This window comes from Bufo bufo, chromosome 6, assembly GCF_905171765.1.
Source record: "Bufo bufo chromosome 6, aBufBuf1.1, whole genome shotgun sequence".
Taxonomy (NCBI): domain Eukaryota; kingdom Metazoa; phylum Chordata; class Amphibia; order Anura; family Bufonidae; genus Bufo; species Bufo bufo.
In genome coordinates, this window is record NC_053394.1 from 385,075,929 (window position 1) to 385,096,405 (window position 20,477).

General features: G+C 42.4%; 1 protein-coding gene across 1 annotated transcript in view; it reads left to right on the plus strand.

Annotated features, from left to right (window-relative positions):
- Positions 1-6,167: 6,167 nt before the first annotated feature.
- LOC121003524 (zinc finger protein 585A-like) overlaps positions 6,168-20,477 on the plus strand; it is a 295,023-nt gene continuing 280,713 nt past the window's right edge. The window contains exons 1-2 of the mRNA XM_040435422.1: positions 6,168-6,310; positions 13,236-14,126. Coding sequence (XP_040291356.1) covers positions 6,181-6,310; positions 13,236-14,126 — 1,021 coding nt within the window. The 5' untranslated portion in view covers positions 6,168-6,180. The remainder of the gene's footprint in view (positions 6,311-13,235; positions 14,127-20,477) is intronic.

Consider the following 20,477-nt stretch of genomic DNA (forward strand, 5'->3'; position numbering starts at 1 on the left):
GCTAAAGTATCCATATTTCCGGATTATTCCAATGAGGTGCAGCGGAGGAGAAGCAGATTTATGGAAGTAATGAAAAGGCTGAGAGGTCTACAAGTTCAGTACGCTATGCTGTTTCCTGCTAAACTGCGTGTGGTGGCATTGGGATCCACCAGATTTTTTGAAGATCCGGAGGAGGCCGCGCAGTGGCTGGACGTCCACGAGCGTCAATTGAGAAGTGGGGCCCTGGACACTTGAAGGAGGCAGATATATGTTTCTTATGTTCACTTTATATATGCATTTGCACTCTAGGGTTGCTTTAAATGTTGCACCAGTTAAGAAGTGTATTATGTAATGCTACCACAAGATAGAGCCTGTGGAGGGAGTTGGTAGATCAGGGAGGAAAATGTTTTTCTCAGATGTGGGGAGGATTCTCTAACTGAAGAAATGTGTTATAACCTGTTATGATTGTTATACGTTGGGGGGCAAGGTGCTCTCGGATGGCCCCGTTTTAATGTGTGGGGATAATACCAAAGGGATAGCGATCCCTAGTTACAGCAATTTGATTATGAGAGGGAGGGGGGGGGGAAGGGCTAAGGTCTTGAACTATGAGCAGAGGAAGTCTGAGTGGGTTGTGAGATTCAAGTATGGTCTGAAGTTTTATCATGTCACAGGTGATTAGAGTTATAAGCTGGAATGTGAGAGGGATGGCAGATGCACGGAAGAGACAGTGTGTTTTTCAATACTTAGGGCGGTTTCAGCCGGCTATATGTTGCCTTCAGGAAACGCATCTGACTGGAGATAATTTACACTGGATGAGTAAAAACTGGGTGATTCATGCGCTACATTCAACTCATTCCTCTCACTCTAGAGGTGTAAGCATGATTGTGCATAGTAGCATTAGGTATGAACATATGCAGGAATGTGTGGACACTGATGGTAGGTATGTGTGTGTGGTGTGTAAGGTGGATGGAATACAGGTGGTGCTTGTGTCCGTGTACGTGCCCCCACCATTTGCTTCCCCATTGATAAGAGAGATTATGGACTTTGTGGCGGACTTCCCTGGGTTGCCGTGGCTACTGGTGGGGGACTTCAATTGCGCACTGAATGACTCCCTAGACAGATGTCGGGTGGAAGGAGCAGGTGGTTTACCGGGGAGCAGGGCTCTCAGGAATATTATGTGTGAAATAGGTGTACATGATGTATGGAGATTGCGTAACCCGGATAAGCGGGAATACTCGTGTAGATCAGCCACACATCACTCGTTATCACGTATTGATATGGCCCTTGTCAATGATGCTATGCTACCACTGGTTAAAGATGTTGTCTATCATCCTCGGTCGTTGTCTGACCATTCTCTGGTGCAGATTGACTTGTGCCTGGGGGTGCTCAGACAGGGACCTAGGCTGTGGAAATGTAATTCACACTGGCTGAATGTGTTGGGCGATTTGTCTGGGATCTCTCTGGAGATTAAGGAATTTTTTGCTATCAATACAGGGACGGCATCGATACCGGGGGTCTGGGACGCCATGAAAGCATTCCTGAGGGGAGTCTTGATGAAAGAAATTAGCAAGCACAAATCTAGATCTAGGGAGGCGGATGTTAAGGCGCATGTCCTAGTGGCGGAGGCTGAGAGAGTGTTTGGTAGATTCCCCACCCTGATTAATAGTGAGGCACTGGCGGTAGCTCAGGAGCAGCTAAGGTGTCATTTACTGCAGGCCGCAGAGAGAAAGAGGAGTTTTTATCGTCAGAGATCCTTTGAAGAGGGTGAGAAGGTGGGTCATCTGTTGTCGGTGGTTTCTCAGGCCCAGAGAGGCTCCTCATGTATTCAGGAACTGAAAAATAACTTGGGGGACAGTAGTCAGGACACAAAAGGAATATTAGATATTCTAAAAAGTTTTTATGTATCTCTATATGCTTCCACTGGTTCTAGCTCTGAAGAGGCGCTGAATGATTTTCTGGGGGAGGCACAGTTAACGGTGCTGTCAGAGGAGGATAGAGAAAGGCTAGAGGAGCCGATTACACTTGAGGAACTGGAAGCCGCACTTGGGGATATGGCGAACGGTAAGGCGCCTGGAGCCGATGGACTCCCAGTAGAGGTATATAAAAAGCTGCAGGGGATACTACTTCCTGAACTACTTAAGGTGCTTGAGCACTCATTGGAGGCAGGTTCGCTACCACATTCGATGCAGGAAGCTATAATTGTGGTTATACCTAAACCTGGGAAGGATCCTAAAATTCCGGATTCCTATAGACCAATTTCGCTTCTCACGGCTGATGTTAAGCTCCTGGCGAAGGTGTTGGCGAACAGGCTGTCCAAGGTGATCCTGACTATTGTGCACCCGGACCAGACGGGGTTTATGCCTGGGAAATCGACAGCTATTAATCTTCGTAGGTTATATACTAGTATGAGTATTCCGGCAGATAATTGTGGAGATAGGGCCTTGCTTGCTCTTGACGCCGCCAAGGCGTTTGATAGTGTGGCGTAGAGTTACTTGTGGGGGGTCTTGAGAACCATGGGCTTTGGAGCGCGGTTCATTCAGTGGGTAAAGGTCCTATATTCTAGTCCCAAGGCGAGAATCAGAGCTAATGGAGGGTTGTCAGACCGTTTCGCCCTGGCCAGGGGCACCAGACAGGGATGCCCGTTGTCGCCCTTATTGTTTGCTCTTGCAATTGAGCCGCTCGCGGCACACATTCGTTTATCAACAAATATAAAGGGGTTTAAATACGGTGGGCTGCACAACAAGGTGGCTATGTACGCAGATGACACTCTGCTTTTTATGGGTGATACTGGTGCGTCCCTGGATGCGGCCATGGCATTGATTGACAGATTTGGTGGCTTTTCGGGGCTTCGGATAAATTGGCAAAAATCCTCTTTGATGCCAATTGATGGGCAGGCCCTGTCAGGTAGACAAGCAGATAGTCTGGTTCCCTGGGTGGATAAATTTAAATACTTGGGACTGTATATAACACCTAGACTGTCAGATTTTGAGGACCTTAATTTGTCCCCGTTGCTGGCTAATTTCAGGCTAAAGGTGAGGTCATGGTGTAGGCTCTTTCTCTCTGTGGTAGGTAGAGTGAACCTTTTAAAAATGGTTATGATGCCTCAGCTGCTCTACGTATTGAACAATGCTCCCGTATGGATCCCCCTAGATAGATTTAAGAAAATTCATTCTATATTCAGGGATCTCATTTGGAAATATGGTCAGGCTAGGATTAAATTGGAAACATTGCAATACGCCAAGTCTGAAGGTGGCCTGGCTGTTCCTAATGCATGGATTTACTTTTTGGCTTCCCAGTGTCAGCATTTCAAGGGATGGATTAGCTTCCAAGTGCCGGACATGACTGGGCAGATATTACAGCATTGGTTGGGCAGTTGGGACCTCATGGGTAATCTAGAAGGGTCAGGTATGCATGCTGGAAGGGGAAAACTCCCTCTTATCGAACTCATGAAAAAGATTTGGGCAAGGGTGAAGCAATTGAGAGGTGTAGGTGGAATTAGCGAACTCTCCCCTATTAGAAATAATCACCTATTGCCTGAATTTTTTACCATGTCTGGACTTAGAAGTTGGGAAACTCATGGAGTGATGAGAATTGGCCAACTAATTGAGGGCAAGATTTGTAAATCATTTCAGAACCTGCAGCAGGAATTTAATATCCCTAGGAAATGGTTTTACAAATATCTTCAGGTAAGGCATGCTCTTGAGGTCACGTTACGGAAAGGATGTGTGATAGCCCAAATGGAGGTGGTTCATAAGCTTGTCCTTCTGACAGGGGAGGGGGGGGGGGGAAGAGAGGGCTGATATCACAGGTATACGCTCTTCTACTTGATAAATTCTTAGAGGGGTTTCCGCTCTCAAGAATGAAGAAATGGGAGGCTGACTTGGGGGATATGGCTAAGGATAAATGGGAGGATATACTGGAAAGTGTCCCCAGGGTGTCCTTGAGTGAACAGGGTAAACTGTCCCAACTATTTATCATACATAGAGTATACAAAACACCGGTGTTCCTTAAAAAAGTTGGAGTAAGATCTGATGACAAGTGTCCGAAATGTATGGAAGAAGGTGCGGATTTGCTACATATGCTGTGGTCTTGTCCAGAAATTGGGAACTATTGGAATGACGTAAGGAATATGATTAATAGTAAAATGATGTTGAAAATTCAAAATGACCCTAAGGTGTGCGTATTGGGTTATGTGTCTGAGATTGGAGGGACTGAATCTGTCAAGGTGGCAGTGGGAAGGTTGCTGTATGTGGCCAGGAAACTGGTGGCTATGAGATGGATCCAGGGGAGTCCGCCTACACTGGGAGAGTTTGAGAGGAAGGTGCATGATATGCTGGTATTGGAAAAAGGGGTGTATGTGAAGAGAGGGTGTCCTCAGAAGTTTGACAAATTGTGGAGTGAATGGTTATCTCATACTCATGTGGTTATTTAGGCTCTGATTGGTTCAAGACTAGTTTACAGGGCGGGGTGGGTGTAGGGATGGGTGGGGGACGGGACGGGAGGGGTTCTGGGAGGGTCTAGACATTTATTACTCTTGGTCTCTATATTTGTTTCTGGGTGTGTATATGTCACATGCTGTTGCATGATTTATAAACGTGTTGGTATTGATATGATACTGCTGTACACTGATTCCACATAGTGGATAAAGTAAGAAAAGACAATGTATTGTTTTCTGTAAATTTGTCTTTATTGGCTTAATAAAAACGATTTGATTTTTAAAAAAAAGAAGTTATCTAGCTGGCATTTTTTTTTTAAAAGCCATCCCTGCTTTGTACTCCCAAGTGGCGGTGAATGTAGGCCACTCTTTGCATTCTAGCTGTGCAGCAAGGTGCACACAATGGTCACCTGGAGCAACGGTTACGGACTGGAACAGTTCATGCCTTTCACAGCCCATTAGATCAATGTTTTTTGCAGCGAGGCAGCACTGTAGCAAGAAGGCCAGGTCCTATTGACACCTCCACGTTTGTTCCGACACCAGGCACTTATCGGCCTTCTCCTTGGATATCCTCCTGTCCCAAACAGAAGCAGGGCAGAACATCGCTCCCACTCCCCCTTCTTCCTATCATGTGAAGCGTTGCCATGCCGTTTTAGAGATGATCTCCCTGGGTGATAGTAGCCACATAGCCAAATACTTTCTAAAGTACATCAAGCGGCAAACAACCGCGCTGGCTGTCTCCTCACCTAACTCCAACTGGGCAAGGTGGTCAGAGACAACTGCAGGAACATTGTGGCTGCTTTGTGTTTGGGAGAAATAACACATGCTCCCTGAATGATGCATGCGATAAATCTAGTCATGCAACGTTTGTTAAAAAAAAAGTTCAGTGGCTTTTAGAAGGTACTAATAATAGTAATAATAATCATATAATATAATCGTAATCAGTTCTCACGTCTCCTGTCCTTATACTATAGACAGTGATAAGCAGGGTGTTCTAGTGGTGATAGATAATCAGTTCTCTCCTCTCCTGTCCTTATACTATAATCAGTGATAAGCAGGGTGTTCTAGTGGTGATAGATAATCAGTTCTCCCCTCTCCTGTGTTCTCCCCTGTCTCTTATACTAGGTACAGTATCTTCATGCCTGCAGTCATCCCAAAACTGGTAGACAGAACAGGAAGACAGCATTAAAGGGTTTGTTCAGGAATAAGTAACTTTTCACATGTGCCCGCAGCCTCTACTATGGAAAGAGTCATATGTACCTGCTACCCTTAGCTCTGCTTATGTGTGCCAGCTCCTGTGTGTCCATCTTCCAGTAAATGTTGTTTGCTCCCTCGCCGGCACAGGCATGGTCACCTGCTTTACTGCAGCCAATGACTGGCTTCAGTGGTGATGTGTTTCTTGTGGACATGTTACCCCTGAATCCAGTCATTGGCTGCAGCAGAACAGATGATTATGCCCATTCCGAGAAGGTAAATAAGCCATGGACCGAAAGAACTTTGGTTTACCGGCTTCACAGTCCTGGGGCGGCCAGCAAGGGCAACAGGTGCACAAACAATGTAATGTTATATGCACACAATGTAATGTTATGGATGGAATATAAGGGATTCTCTCCCTGCATTGCAAACTGGTTGGAATAATGAAGCAATCAGATTGGATTTATACAGGAGACCTAGAGATATTTGGGTCAGAACTCCTGCTGTCCGGTCATTTTTGGTTGTCTTTTCAGGTCATATAAAACCCTCCACACGACTTCTTCAACCGTCTCATGACTTCTACAATATTTATTTCACAGCTTGTGAATCCGGGTGAAGATCTGAACAATATTAATCCCCCAGAGACATATGTGAGGGGTGATGAGCAGAGTACAGAGGACATTCCTACAGATAACCGCCCAGGTAAAGCAGAGAGGTCTCTAAGATTCTACTTATACAAAAAAAATAGATATATTGTGAATTGTGGGAATAATGATATTACAATTATTATTATTATTGATGAGTATATATGAAAGTATAAAGGAACAAACATAAATATCACATACGGAGAGACTTTTACACAATAACAATTACTAATAATTACTAATGGTAATAAAGTTACTCCCAAGACCATTGGGAGACGCCATATGGAGTAGGAACACTAGATGTCTGCAGGAGTTCCTACCTTTAGATGGACACCCTCATCTTAGGGTGCCGTCCTACTCGGAAGTGTGACCATACACTCTATCTGAGTGCTTTCGTCTGGGACCAACCAATTTCCCCGATAGAAGAAACACTAACCCCGTGTCCCCTGATGAATCTAGGGCTAAATATAAAAAGATGAAATGGATGAAAAGCGTTGAGACACATCTTTTTATTTGAGCACGTCTTTATAGTTTTCTATGCACCCTTTACTATATCTAGTGCTTGGGCTTTACTGCCCTTTGATTTTGAACTGTACCTCTACAACATAATACACACTGACTCCAAGATTAGGGCAACCTGTGCCACCGCGACTGGTGAGCCTCTCCAGTACCCCATCTCTTTATACCGGGGGGTTCGAGAGAACCTGACAGGAGCAAGATCTCAGAAAAACCCGACTGATTGCCTCATTCTACCATGAGTCACGTGTACATTTAGCCGTACTTGCTGGTAAGAGATATATGTATTTGTTGGTGCTACTTTACCTTATTGTAGCTCTATATTCATATATGTTTCAGGGGTTAAGAATAATAGGCGTCTGTTTGACTTGGGGCCTGTACTAAGAGAGACATGTATATTTGTTTCTCCCTTTTTTAATGTGTTTATAGTAAAAGTTAAAGGATAACTTTTACATTTAGACCCTAATTTCTATTTTCATATATGTAGTTACTAATAACATGATATTCCAGAATCAGTTACTATTAGACTGACTTACCCCATATTTAATAAGATTCAGCCCTTAGCAACCAATCTGCATAAAACTGCAATTTCACTATTCAGTTAAGATGGCCGCCACTGCCCTCACCCTGAGGCTAATCCCGCCTGCCCTCACTAGCCAGTAACAATAGCCCCCCAAAAGGGTTAGTAACCAGAGCCCTCCCCCCTAAAGGGTTAATCTCCTGCAGCACAAAGGGGTCCTCTTACCACATGTTGCTTTCATTTATACACTGAGCAGACGGCAGATCTCCCTTCCCAGTTGTGCGCTGCTTCGACTCTGCATTCTCCAGCTCTGCTGAGTGAGGGAGCATCTGCCAAGCGCAGGGACAGGGAGAAGTGCACACAGCCCAGGCACTGTTATCAGCTGCTGGGGAGGACCTGGCTTTAATCATTTACTTACAGTCCCTGGCTGTCAGTAATCTGACCTTGCACGTCCTCAGTCCTTCAACAGATAGAGGACCATGCCTAGCAACCTGATTTTAAGCACAGGTAAAAGTAAGCATTACAGGGAACAAAACTGTGGAATTAAGGGGTAATTGAATACACAGTGAAAAGTTGAAATAGGGCCACCAAGGAGATATTAATCACCACAATCCAATACTCCAAAAAAATAAATAAATGACAGTTATTCTTCAAGTTTTATTATTAATACTACTGCCCCTTTATGTTTTAACATTTGGTAACCACTAATTCCTATCCCACTACAGTACAGTGTAGTTACTATACAGAGGTCTTCTCATGTCTCTCCAGTCCCTGTCTTTGCTCTGGCCCCTCCAGGTTTCCTCTTCTGTAGCACTTTTCTTTTCTCTTCTCCTTCTTTCTTCTGCCTCTTTGCTTCTTCCTAGCAGCCAGTCCTAGCATTGTCTAGAATATGTCTTGGACACATCTTTTTGGTTGTTCCTTATGGTTTTCTAGCAATTTTCAGGTAACTCTTGAAGACTGATAGAAGCAGCTGAAATGTTGGGATTTTCCAGCATTTTCCTGCCCCACTAGCCATGTACCACCTACTGGACATTTGTCAGCCATTCTTTAGATAATTGACAATTACAGTACCTTTGATATGCTAATAGTCAGTTGTCCCAATAGACAGAACTCGCTCACACTGGCTTTGAGAGGACAAGTATAGGCTCTAATTACCAGGATAAAAGTTACAACTTGAGAACGGTGGCTCACTCTGGGCGAATTATGGATGTGGTGCTGCAAACCCCAAAATGGAGGGACACCCACCCTCTAATTGTACATATTATAAAAGAACCAAAGCAATGGGTGAGCACTCTATCAAGGAGCTCCAAATATCATCATTAAAATGATTATGGACTAGAAGTGGAAGTGGCACTCTTCTAGTCATTGTCCCGACCTGAAATCCTATCAAAGGAACACTTTTAAGAAAAGTATACAGCCATATTTATGGCTAGAACACTTTAGTGGTATCCTGGATTTGAGTCTAAAGAATACATTTCCAGCAATTTAATCAACAAACACGAGGAACTAATAGATGTATTTGTACCTATATTCTTGTGGATACCGCAATATGTGGATTATCCTTCATTACATCTGATTTGATGCTCTTATCATTATTTTTATTAGTATTTTTTAATAGATATTCTATATAAAGTATTGTTTATAGTTGGATATTATATTATGGACATGCAAAGGAACTCTAGTGGTACATTATAAACTACCATTAGATCTTCCTTTTGTTTACAATGCCAGCTAATTGAAATACCAATAACTTTTATATGCAACCTCGAATATGAGATTTTTTCTATACAAAATGCTCAGCAGGACTTAATGAATATATGGTGCAAAAAACGCATATATGCCAAAAAAGACGCATTAAAGACGCACAAAAAAACGCACATGATCTTCCATCCAAAAGGAAATCGTTATCCATAGATTGGTGCTGATCTTGGAAATAAAAGGCGGAGGTAAACAGGTAGTACGGTACCACTGATGAAGGGAAGGAGAGTTCCCGAAGCGCGTCTGGACTGGATCGCACACTTGATTAGAAGCACCTCCGCAATAACAAGCATGGCCATGCTATACAATTGAACAAAACAGTGCCTCAACGACTATAACCAACATCAAGAATCGAGACAGATACTCCCTTTTCCTATTACGCTGAATGAAAGTCACGTGATCCGGGTACATCCGAGACATCGCTCCAACTCCTGCGAGATCTCGGGTAAGTTGGCTCGAGAAGTATGTAGGGAGACGCCGGCTTTGTCCCGCGCCGCCCGACCCTCGCCGAACTAAACAGAGGCACGAAAGAACTAAAGGAAGGTAAGAAGAACCAGATCATATAAGACTGTGAATTACTGGCATAAGACTGAAAAAACGTAATACACGATTTACCATCACATCTACTAACAGTCCTCCTATAGACATAAGGAACCTATTTATATGTGTAACATCATATGAAGTGGAAACCTACTCTCGGCGGTTGCTAGTAAACTATAAAGCACCCTTACCATTCTGCTACAGCACAGAATTCCTTACAGCGAATTTGTTGTTGGATACAAGAGACTAAATGTTTAAATGTTTTAATTTTATGTGAATTTCAATTGAATTTTATTTCTATGTCATATAAGAATTTTATGATGTTTAATTAAATTGTTTTACCATTAAGACCAAATGTAGAGTGCTCACCCATTGCTTTGGTTCTAATTACCAGGAAGTTGCTGAAAACAGGATACCAATACAATATATGGCTTACATTATTTTCCTAAAAATTCTTAAAAATCTGTATTTCTTACATGTGCATAAATAAATTCACCTACTCGCCTTGACATGCTATCAATGGGGTTATTAACCCCTTAGTGACCACCCATATGTCTTTTTATGGCGCCCAGTCTAAGCGCTGCACGGGTCCCCCATCACATGAGAGCCACGGCCCTGCTCTAACAGCCCAGACTGGCAATAGTTGCGATCCGGGCTGTTTAACACTTTACATGCCGCGGGCAGTGGCGCCTGCCGCATGCAAAGTGCTGACAGAGGGAGCAAACTTCCTCTGTCTCCCATCGGCACCCCTTAAATGCCATCGCGGGGTGCCAATGTGGGTGAAGGCTGGCTGGGGTCTCGTGTAGGCCCCAGACCAGCCTTGAGTAATTTCCAGCAGGCTGAGCTTCTCTGGTGCAGCCTGCTGGTCAATGTCAGAATAGTAATGACATTAAAATGCAATGCACTATAGGGATAATGCATTTCATTTTAAAATCAATCAAAAAACTGTCTGTTATAGAACTGCTAATTTATTCTTAGTTGCCACCAAAAAAACATAATACCAAGCGATGGATCTTGGGAAGGGGTAATGCAAAAACATTTTTTTCTTAAAAAAATAAATGTTTTATTGCAAAAAAGTTGTAAAACGTAAAAAAAATAGATGTAATTGGTATAACTGTAATCGTAGTGACCCAGAGAATAAAGATATTATGTTATTTATACCGAAAAATGAACGCCATAAAATGTATAATGTAAAAACGCAGTGGCAGTATTGCTGTTTTTCCCACCTCCCTCCCAGAAAGAGTAAAAAAATTTGATCATAATGTTATTGTATATAATACAACAAAAACAAAGACAGGTGCACTCTGCGGTCTTACTAAGCCCTCAAACTGGTGTTAAAATTGAGAGATTAGCCAACATGTCCTACGTGAGGACATGTCTGAGCCCGAGCACCGCGCCAAGGTTTCTCAAGTAGCTCGGGACCTAACGCTAAACCTACCCGAGCTACTTGAGAAACCTTGGCGCGGTGCTCGGGCTCAAACGCTAAACCTACCCGAGCTACTTGAGAAACCTTGGCGCGGTGCTCGGGCTCAGACATGTCCTCACGTAGGACATGTTGGCTAATCTCTCAATTTTAACACCAGTTTGAGGGCTTAGTAAGACCGCAGAGTGCACCTGTCTTTGTTTTTGTTGTATTATATATACTGTTTATCACATCCAGACATTTGCTATCCTGTGTAGGATGTCCATTGTGGTACTTGTGGTCCGCTGCAGGCATTCTCCATTGTATGCATTTTTGCTGGGGATTGCCATTAGCAGCGGACCGCAAGTGCAGGATCTGCCCCCCCGGTATAGATGCACCACTGCATATGGGGTTGAGCACTTCCTGCTTTTTAATACCACGCCAATTTGTAGTTTGTTTTCAGAAAGTTATTGTACCCCAAAAATGGCGCTATTAAAAACGACAACTTGTCCCACAAAAAACAAGCCCTCATAAAGCTATATAGATGGAAAAATAAAAAAGTTATAGCCCTTGGAACGCGACGATGAAAAAAGTAAGAAAAACACTTTGTCAGTAAGGCCCAAAACAGGCTGATCACTAAGGGGTTAAAGGAGTTATCTCATCTGAGACAATGGGGACATATCACTAGGATATGTCCCCATTGTCTAATAGGTGCGGGTCCAACTGATCGAGAACAGAGCAGGCCAAAGTGGTGGCTGGAGGACTCTGGTTCCGGCCACCACCAAGCGCTCTCCCCATAGAAGTGAATGGGAGCGCACTGTGCATGACCAACCACTGTTTCTATTCACTTCTATGGGCCTGACGGAAATAGCCAAGCCAGTGCTGCGCATGCACAGTGCATTCTCCACCACTTTCGGGGCTCCGTTTAGGAGATAAGTGCGGGTCCCAGCGGTGGGTCCTACACCTACCAGACAATAGGGGCATATCCTAGCGAACTGACCCCATTGTCTCAGATGAGATAACCCCTTTAATATAAATGCACGAAAAAAGGAAGATGTTATGGTGTGGGCCATGCAGTTTGTGTACTTAACAGTGACAGGACTGAGGTTTGGAGAGACCTCGGTGTGCAGTGTCCTAGCTGCAGTGATGATGTTCGGGTCACAGGATTATTCTTTGGCGCTATATGTAGTTTGTGTAATCGGGAAAGGCTGCAGGATAAGGCTACATTCACACAGCAGTGAACAATGGCGCACAGCAGTTTTTAGAATCAATTGAAGTCAATGCCGCTATTCATGTGGCCATTTTTTTCTAAGGAGAGTGAATAGTGTTTGTGAAAAATAGGACATGTCCTATTTGTGGCCGTTTTCACTGCCAGATGGACCCCATGTAAATCAATGGGACTATTTTTAACGGCCATTTAGGCAGTCTCTCTTGGTGCTGAAGGACCTGTGCTACCAACGTGATGACATCACCATACTCTTCCAACATTATTGCTTAGGAGCGCATAGTGACCTCATGCCACTGAGTGTAGGTCCTTTAGCACCAAACGAATGGCCGTTAAAAGTTAATACAAACCGTCCAGACGACCAAGAAAGGGTGCAAAAAATGGCTGAGTGTGTCCGTTTTTATGGCCTTTTTTCACGTGTGAATGTAGCCTTAAGAGATCAAACGAAAAAGTCTCACCACTGAACCCCAGAAATTTGCATGCTGCTGGGAAGAGCATGATGTGCTCGGAATTACTTTAACTTTATTCACAGTACAGGAGCTTCACTGATTAATGTAAAGGGAACACTAAGGGACAGCACAACTGCAGGGGGCGCACAAAGGGGTCATAACTACTGTGTGGGGGCACTTAGGGAGCATCAGTACTGTGAAGAGGGCACTAAAGGGGAATTCCACTGTGAAAGAGACACTGAGAGGAGATAACTATTGTGTGGGGCACTAAGAGGGGATTTATCGCCTCTTATCCAGCGCTAGGAAATGTTTTATTTATATTATCTTTTAAATGACTAATTGGGTGGGGGTTGCAGGGAAATTGCTCAAGGTGGGAGCCAGCGTTTTCTAGTTATGCCCCTTGGTCTACTATTAGATTGTGGTCTGTTTGGCCACCACTGTTTTAGTCAGTTGATATTCTAATTATGTGCCATGTCTTGCACTTTCTGTGGATTTTTTTATATGGAACAGTTATAAAACTTCAATACAATTTTAATGTTATTCATCAATAAAAATGTGTTTTGTTCTTGGCAGATGACTGTACCAGGAACTTAGAGAAACATCTGGCATCTTCAGATTTTGAAGTAGATGATTGTGGTATCACACGAGATACATTTGAAGAGCATGCCAATATGCAAGATATACACTCATCCAATCACAGCAACAATGCATCATTTGATCCTTTTAAACAGGTCCGATCTGATTCATCACAGACTGTAACACAGAATAAAAGTCACATAAGAGGTGCTAACAATCAAACAGCTCACGTAAAAGAGAAACCATTTTCATGTTCAGAATGTGGTAAATGTTTTAAGTATAAATCATATTTTGTTGTACATCAGAGAATTCACACAGGGGAGAAGCCATTTTCATGTTCAGAATGTGCGAAATGTTTTAACCAGAAATCAGATCTTGGTATACATCAGAGATTTCACACAGGGGAGAAGCCATTTTCATGTTCAGAATGTGGTAAATGTTTTCACATAAAATCAAATCTTGTTGTACATCAGAGAATTCACACAGGGGAGAAGCCATTTTCATGTTCAGAATGTGGGAAATGTTTTGAGCATAAATCAGCTCTTGTTCCACATCAGAGAAATCACACAGGGGAGAAGCCATTTTCATGTTCAGAATGTGGAAAATGTTTTAGCCGTAAATCATATGTTGTTACACATCAGAGAATTCACACAGGAGAGAAGCTATTTTCATGTTCAGAATGTGGAAAATGTTTTAACAGTAAATCATATGTTGTTGCACATCAGAGAATTCACACAGGAGAGAAGCCATTTTCATGTTCAGAATGTGGGAAATGTTTTAACAGTAAATCATATGTTGTTGCACATCAGAGAATTCACACAGGGGAGAAGCCATTTTCATGTTCAGAATGTGGGAAATGTTTTCACCAAAAATCTAATCTTGTTGTACATCAGAGAACTCACAGAGGGGAGAAGCCATTTTCTTAATGTTCAGAATGTGGAAAATGTTTTTAGATGAAGTCAGAATTTGTTATACATCAGAGAAATCACACAGGAGAGAAGCCATTTTCATGTTCAGAATGTGATATGTGTTTCAACCAAAAATCATCTCTTGTTAATCATCAAAAAACCCACATAAGAGAAGCCATCTTTATGCTTAGCCCGTTAGTGACCTCCCTTATGTGTTTTTATGGTGGTCACTGACTTTATTCCTTCAGATCCTTTTTACAGGGAGATAAAACAGCGCCTTGCTTTCAGTTAACAAAGGTAGCCGAGGGCTTGGAGCGATGATTGGGACCGCTGTGAGAGCTCCCCAAACAAACATAGTCTCCTGTATTGAATGAATATTGGTAATCAAAGGACAGAAGATCCAGTTAAAAGTGAAACTAAGTCTACTTCCACACTGGCGTTTTGGCTTTTCGTTTGTGAGATCCGTTCAGGGCTCTCACAAGCAGTCCAAAAAGGATCAGTTTGCATTCTGAATGGAAAAGGATCCGCTCAGAATGTATCAGTTTGCATCAGTTCAGTCCCCATTCTGCTTTGAGACGGACACCAAAACGCTGCTTGAAACTGAGCCAAACGGATCCTTCCTTGAACACAATGTAAGACGATGGAGACAGATCCGTTTTCACTGACACAATCTGGCACAATAGAAAACGGATACGTCCTCCATTGACTTTCAATGGTGTTCAAGACGGATCCGTCTTGGCTATGTTAAAAATAATACAAACGGATCCATTCTGAATGGATGCAGACGGTTGTATTATCTGAACTGATCCGTCCATGACTGATCCGCACAAAACGCAAGTGTCAAAGTAGCCTAAGATGTTTTTTTTTTTTTAAATATCTCCTCTAAACACAAATGTTTGGTGAGAGAAAAAATAAAACTATTCCACCCTGCCTGTGATCGGTATGGGGACCCTCCATTCCTGTAAATCTGCAAATACAGGGGCCTATATGTGAAAGTACAAAAAATAGAGCTGTATTCCCACAAGAGCTGGTGTCCAGACGTAGAAAAAGGGGAGTCAATTCACAGTTGTAAATGGCTAGTTATTTGCAGTCAAGTGGAATGACCGATAGGATGTAACATAGTAACATAGTTTATAAGGCTGAGAAAAGACATCTGTCCATCCAGTTCAGCCTGTTATCTTGCAAGTTGATCCAGAGGAAGGCAAAAAAAAAACTGAGGTAGAAGCCAATTTTTCCCAATTTAGGGGGAAAAAATTAGTTCCCAACTCCAATCAGGCAATCAGAATAACTCCCTGGATCAACGACCCCTCTCTAGTAGCTATACCCTGTAATATTATTTCACTCCAGAAATACATCCAGGCCCCTCTTGAACTCTTTTAGTGAACTCACCATCACTACCTCCTCCAGCAGATAGTTCCATAGTCTCACTCCTCTCACTCCTTATTCTAGATACCATCGGCAGGGGCTTAAAATTAGAATTCCTTCAATCTCCTCCTGCCGGATTCTTACCAACTGTCTATCCGTCTTCGGCTCTAGGAAAATCAGTCATGGAGGAAGAGGTATTAAAATTAATAGAAAAATCGGTTTTAACCCCGGTAACAGAAGAAGAAAAGGGCAAGGGGTTTTACTCACCGCTTTTTCTGGTCAGAAAACCAGGCGGTTCTTTCAGAACCATTATAAATTTTAAAAAATTAAACCTCTTTCTTCAACCCAAAAGATTCAAAATGGAGAGTATACGATCAGCGATCAACCTCCTATATCCTCAGTGCTTCAGGGCCGTTCGACTTAAAAGACGCGTACTACCACGTCCCCATTGCGATAGAACATCAAAGGTTCCTAAGGGTGGCAATCTACCTGAAAGGTCAACTGGAACATTTTCAATTTCAGGCTCTCCCTTTCGGCCTTTCCATGGCCCCGAGAGTGTTCACAAAGCTGGTGGCGGAAATGGCGGCCCACATAAGGGAAAGGGATATTCTCTTCATCCCTTACCTAGACAACTTCTTAATTGTGGGTCAGACAGAAGAAGCCTGCAATTCAGCAGTATCAGAAGTCCGGTCCATTTTAAACAAATTGGGTTGGATAATAAACGAAGAGAAGTCAAGACCCCATCCAGCAAGAAGGCAGACCTTCCTGGGCTTAATCCTGGACTCATCTCTCCAGAAATGTTTTTTTACCTACACAAATTCAAAACAATATCAGAAACCTGACCAGGAGACCAGTTACCTCAATAAGAACAGCGATGTCAGTCCTGGGCTCCCTCACGTCTTGCATTCCGGCAGTAAGGTGGGCACAGCTACACTCCAGAGCCTTACAGTGGGAAATCCTGTCCAATTTGAAGGGAAGCAGGTCCTTAGACTCAAAGCTAAAGATCCCAGACCTAGAGATCTATCAGAGTGAATACAACAAAGGATTAAAAGATCCCAAGCTTTGGCCCCTAAGGGGGAAAATAGTTATTAAATAAAAAGTTAAAATTATGTGCCGGACGTTCCATAAAGTACGGAATACACGCAGATTTTTTGGGGCTTTTTTTTTTTCCCGTGTGGTATCGAGTATCGCAATACTTTTTTATGGTATCGAAACCGAATCAAAATTTTAGTATCGAAACAACCCTATGTTACACAGTGTTTTACCATTTAGTATGTACTGGTGACTTTCATTATTCCTTCCCATGTGCATAACCTTACAATTGTCAGTGTTAAACCTCATCTGCCACTTCTCTGCCCAAGCTTCCCATCTATCCAGATCCATCTGCAGCAGTATACTGTCCTCTTCTGTGTCAATTGCTTTACACAGTTTGTGTCATCTGCAAAAATTTATATTTTACTGTGCAAGCCTTCTACAAGATCATTAATAAATATATTGAAGAGAATAGGGCTCAATACTGACCCCAATCCTGTGGAACACCCCCTGTCAGTATAGAGTCCTTAAATATCAGAAATAAGGATCTGGCTATGACATTACTTAATTCTCTTAGGATACGGTGGTGTATGCCATCTGGTCCTAGCAGTTTGTCTATTTTAATCTTTTTAAGACGCCAGTGTACTTCTTCATGGGTCAGACAGGGCACTTTTAATGGGGAATTTACTTTTACATTCTGCATTATATCTGACAGTTTATTTTCTTCAGTGAATACAGTGGAGAGAAAATGATCTATTAGCTTTGCTTTTTCCTCATTGCTCTCTGCAACTCCCCCCTCATTACTCTGTAAAAGGCAGACACCTTAAGATTTATACTTTTTACCATTTATATAATTGAAGAAAATTTTAGGGTTAGTTTTACTCTCTTTGGCAATGAATTTCTCTGGCTCTAGTTTGGCTGCTTTTATTTGTCTTCACATATTCAATTTTTTGCTTGTAGTTTTTTAATGCTTCCGCATTAACCTCCTGTTTTTAGTGATTTAAATGCTTTCTTTTTGTCATTTATTGCTTTCTTTACATTTCTATTTATCCACATTTGTTTTTTTTCTAGTTTCTTAACCTTTTATTCCCATAAGGTATGTACCTTTCACAATTAGATTTTAGGATGCTTTTAAAATATCCCATTTTGTGGCTGTATTTTTATTGTTGAGGATTTTGTCCTAGTTAGTTAGGCCTATGGCCTCTCTTTGTTGGCTAAATGTAGCTTTTTTGAAGTTTGGTATTTTTGTTCCTCCCTGAAGAAACGCTCGTTTGAATGACAATTGGAAGGTTATTACTTTATGGTCACTATTTCCCAGGTGTCCTCTAACCTGCACATCTGTTGTTCTGTCAGTTCTATAGGTTAATACTTAGTCCAGTATGGCTGTCCCTCTAGTCGGGTCCTGAACCAGTTGGGAAAGGTAATTGTCTTTGGTTATTGCAAAGAACCTTGACATTTTCAACACTGGACCGCGCTGCTGTATTAGCCAATCCGGGAATCTTCACTCCAACACAGAGCCGTCAGTAAATGGAACACAGAGAACCAGACCTCCTTTCACAGGCACACTCCTCTCTTCCAACACACTCCTGTCAGATATCGAGAAAGCGCATCGATAGTGAAGTACTGCTTAGTTCGGTCAGATAAAAGGGTTTATTATACTCACAAGAGCAGATCTTGGTTAAAAGCATATCACACATACACCTACTCCTGCCCGACCCGGGTTTCGCTTTTGTGCTTAGTCAGGGGCAATTGCAAAGAACCGGTTTTCTTTGAGATGTACAGGTTTCAGTTTCCCAGTCTATATCTGGGTAGTTGAAGTCCCCCATAATAACAACCTCATTATGATTTGCCGCCTCGTCTATCTCATTTAGTAGTAGGTTTTCTGTGGACTCTGGTATATTAGATGGTTTATAATAAACTCCTATTAGTATTTTATAATTTTTTTCTCCATGTATTTCTACCCACAGTGACTCAACATGTTCATGTCCCTCACTTATATCTTCCCGGACTGTGGGCTTTAGACAGGACTTTACATAAAGGCAGACCCCTCCCCCCACCCCCTCTCCGGTTTTGGCAATACTTTCTAAACAGACTATAACCCTGTACATTAACTGCCCCGTCATAGCTATCATCCAGCCATGTCTTAGTAATTCCCATGATGTCATAGTCCTCCTCACACATCACTCATTCTAGTTCCCCAGTTTTATTAGTCAGGCTTCTGGCATTAGTATACATACAATTAAGAGGTTTATGTATATTTTTTACCCTACACCTTTCCTTCTGAACTGTTCTACTCCCTCCTTCCTTTCTTCCTCCAGTTCTATTACCTTGCCTCAGGTCTCTATCTGCACTATCTTCCCCTCCTATAATGTAATTACCCCCCCAGTCTCTAGTTTAAAGACACCTTCAACCTTCAAGCCATCTTCTCCCCCAAAACAGCTGCCCCTTCCTCATTGAGGTGCACCCCATCCCTACGATAGAGCCTGTAGCCGACAGAGAAGTCGGCCCAGTTCTCCAGGAACCCAAACCCCTCCTTTCTACACCAGTTCTTGAGCCACTTGTTAACCTCCCTAATCGCCTGCTGCCTTTCTTGTGTGGCTCGTGGTACAGGTAGTATTTTGGAAAACACTATGTTTGAGGTCCTTGCGCTAAGCTTGTGAACTAAATCCCTAAAATCATTTTTAAGGACGCTCTACCTACCTCTGAGCATGGGATAGCACAGGGGTAGTAATAGAGAGAAGGGCTACCACTGATAAGAGTAAGTCTGTCGTGAATCTATGGGAGTAGTGTATCTTTCAACCATACCTGGTGAAGCACAAAACCAGTGCCTGTTATAAAAGGATAACAATCTGCCTATTCCAGCCCTGGTCTGTTCTACCCCTATAAGTATTTGTAACATAAAAAAAAACGTCAGCTCTGGTCTTGCTGGGCACATTTCATCAGTAATGTGCAAGTTCTCTCCAAAAGTGACCCAGTCTAGGATTGCCTAATTACATAGAAGCCATTACTCGTCTTCCTAGAGAAATATCTTCTTAATCTTCACACCCTGACCAAAATGTACCTGTAGATAAATCCAACAAGTGGGGTCCCCCCCACCCCTGTATTTGTAGAAGTCATGTGGTTCACTCATCTCACGTGAATTTACCAGTGAGCGAATCCTTGATTATTTTTTATTTTATGTCCCACCAGCTCTGGATTCTTTAGTTTTATAATTAAAGATGACATGATCTAAAATATATTCATTGGATATGTTACATTTGTGAGTTAAGAAATTTGAGTTAAGAGTTTGTGTGTTAACCCTGCTACATCTGTACTTCTAGAAGTAATGACGATAGCTCGGATGGGAGGGGTGGTAGTGATCCTTTACTGTTCTCATGGATGAAAACTTATCAGATGAACACACCCTCCTAGTTTGGAACTTTCCAATCATTGTTGGTTGGGCGTGTGCATTGATAAGGAGCGTGACGTCATAATACTACCCAGAATGCACTTTTGCTACTTGTGTAGTATCAACTTCTGATATCTAGGTGGCACTGTTGTATAAGCTATAAGCATCATACCATTAAGGGTTAACTCATACATGCCTGATATTTTCAATACTACACACCTCTGACATCTGGAGGCCTTGTCTTAGAGCCGAGGGACAAACTTTGATACATGGATGTATACTTTGAGGAACGTCTAGACAATTCTCACACTGTGGAATTCATGTTCAGATAAGAAATACAATGAAGCTTCTAAATCTGCAGGTGTCGTGTATCTTCTAACAGTCTAAATGGATAATATATTGTTTCAACAACATTAGCTTTTTGAGCGGCACAGTAATCTTCCCATGGACTTACTTCAGTCTACATGAAAATCCATACAAAACAGTGAATATAAATCAACATTGCTCTTAAAGGCAATGAATACCCATTATAACTAAAATAAGTAG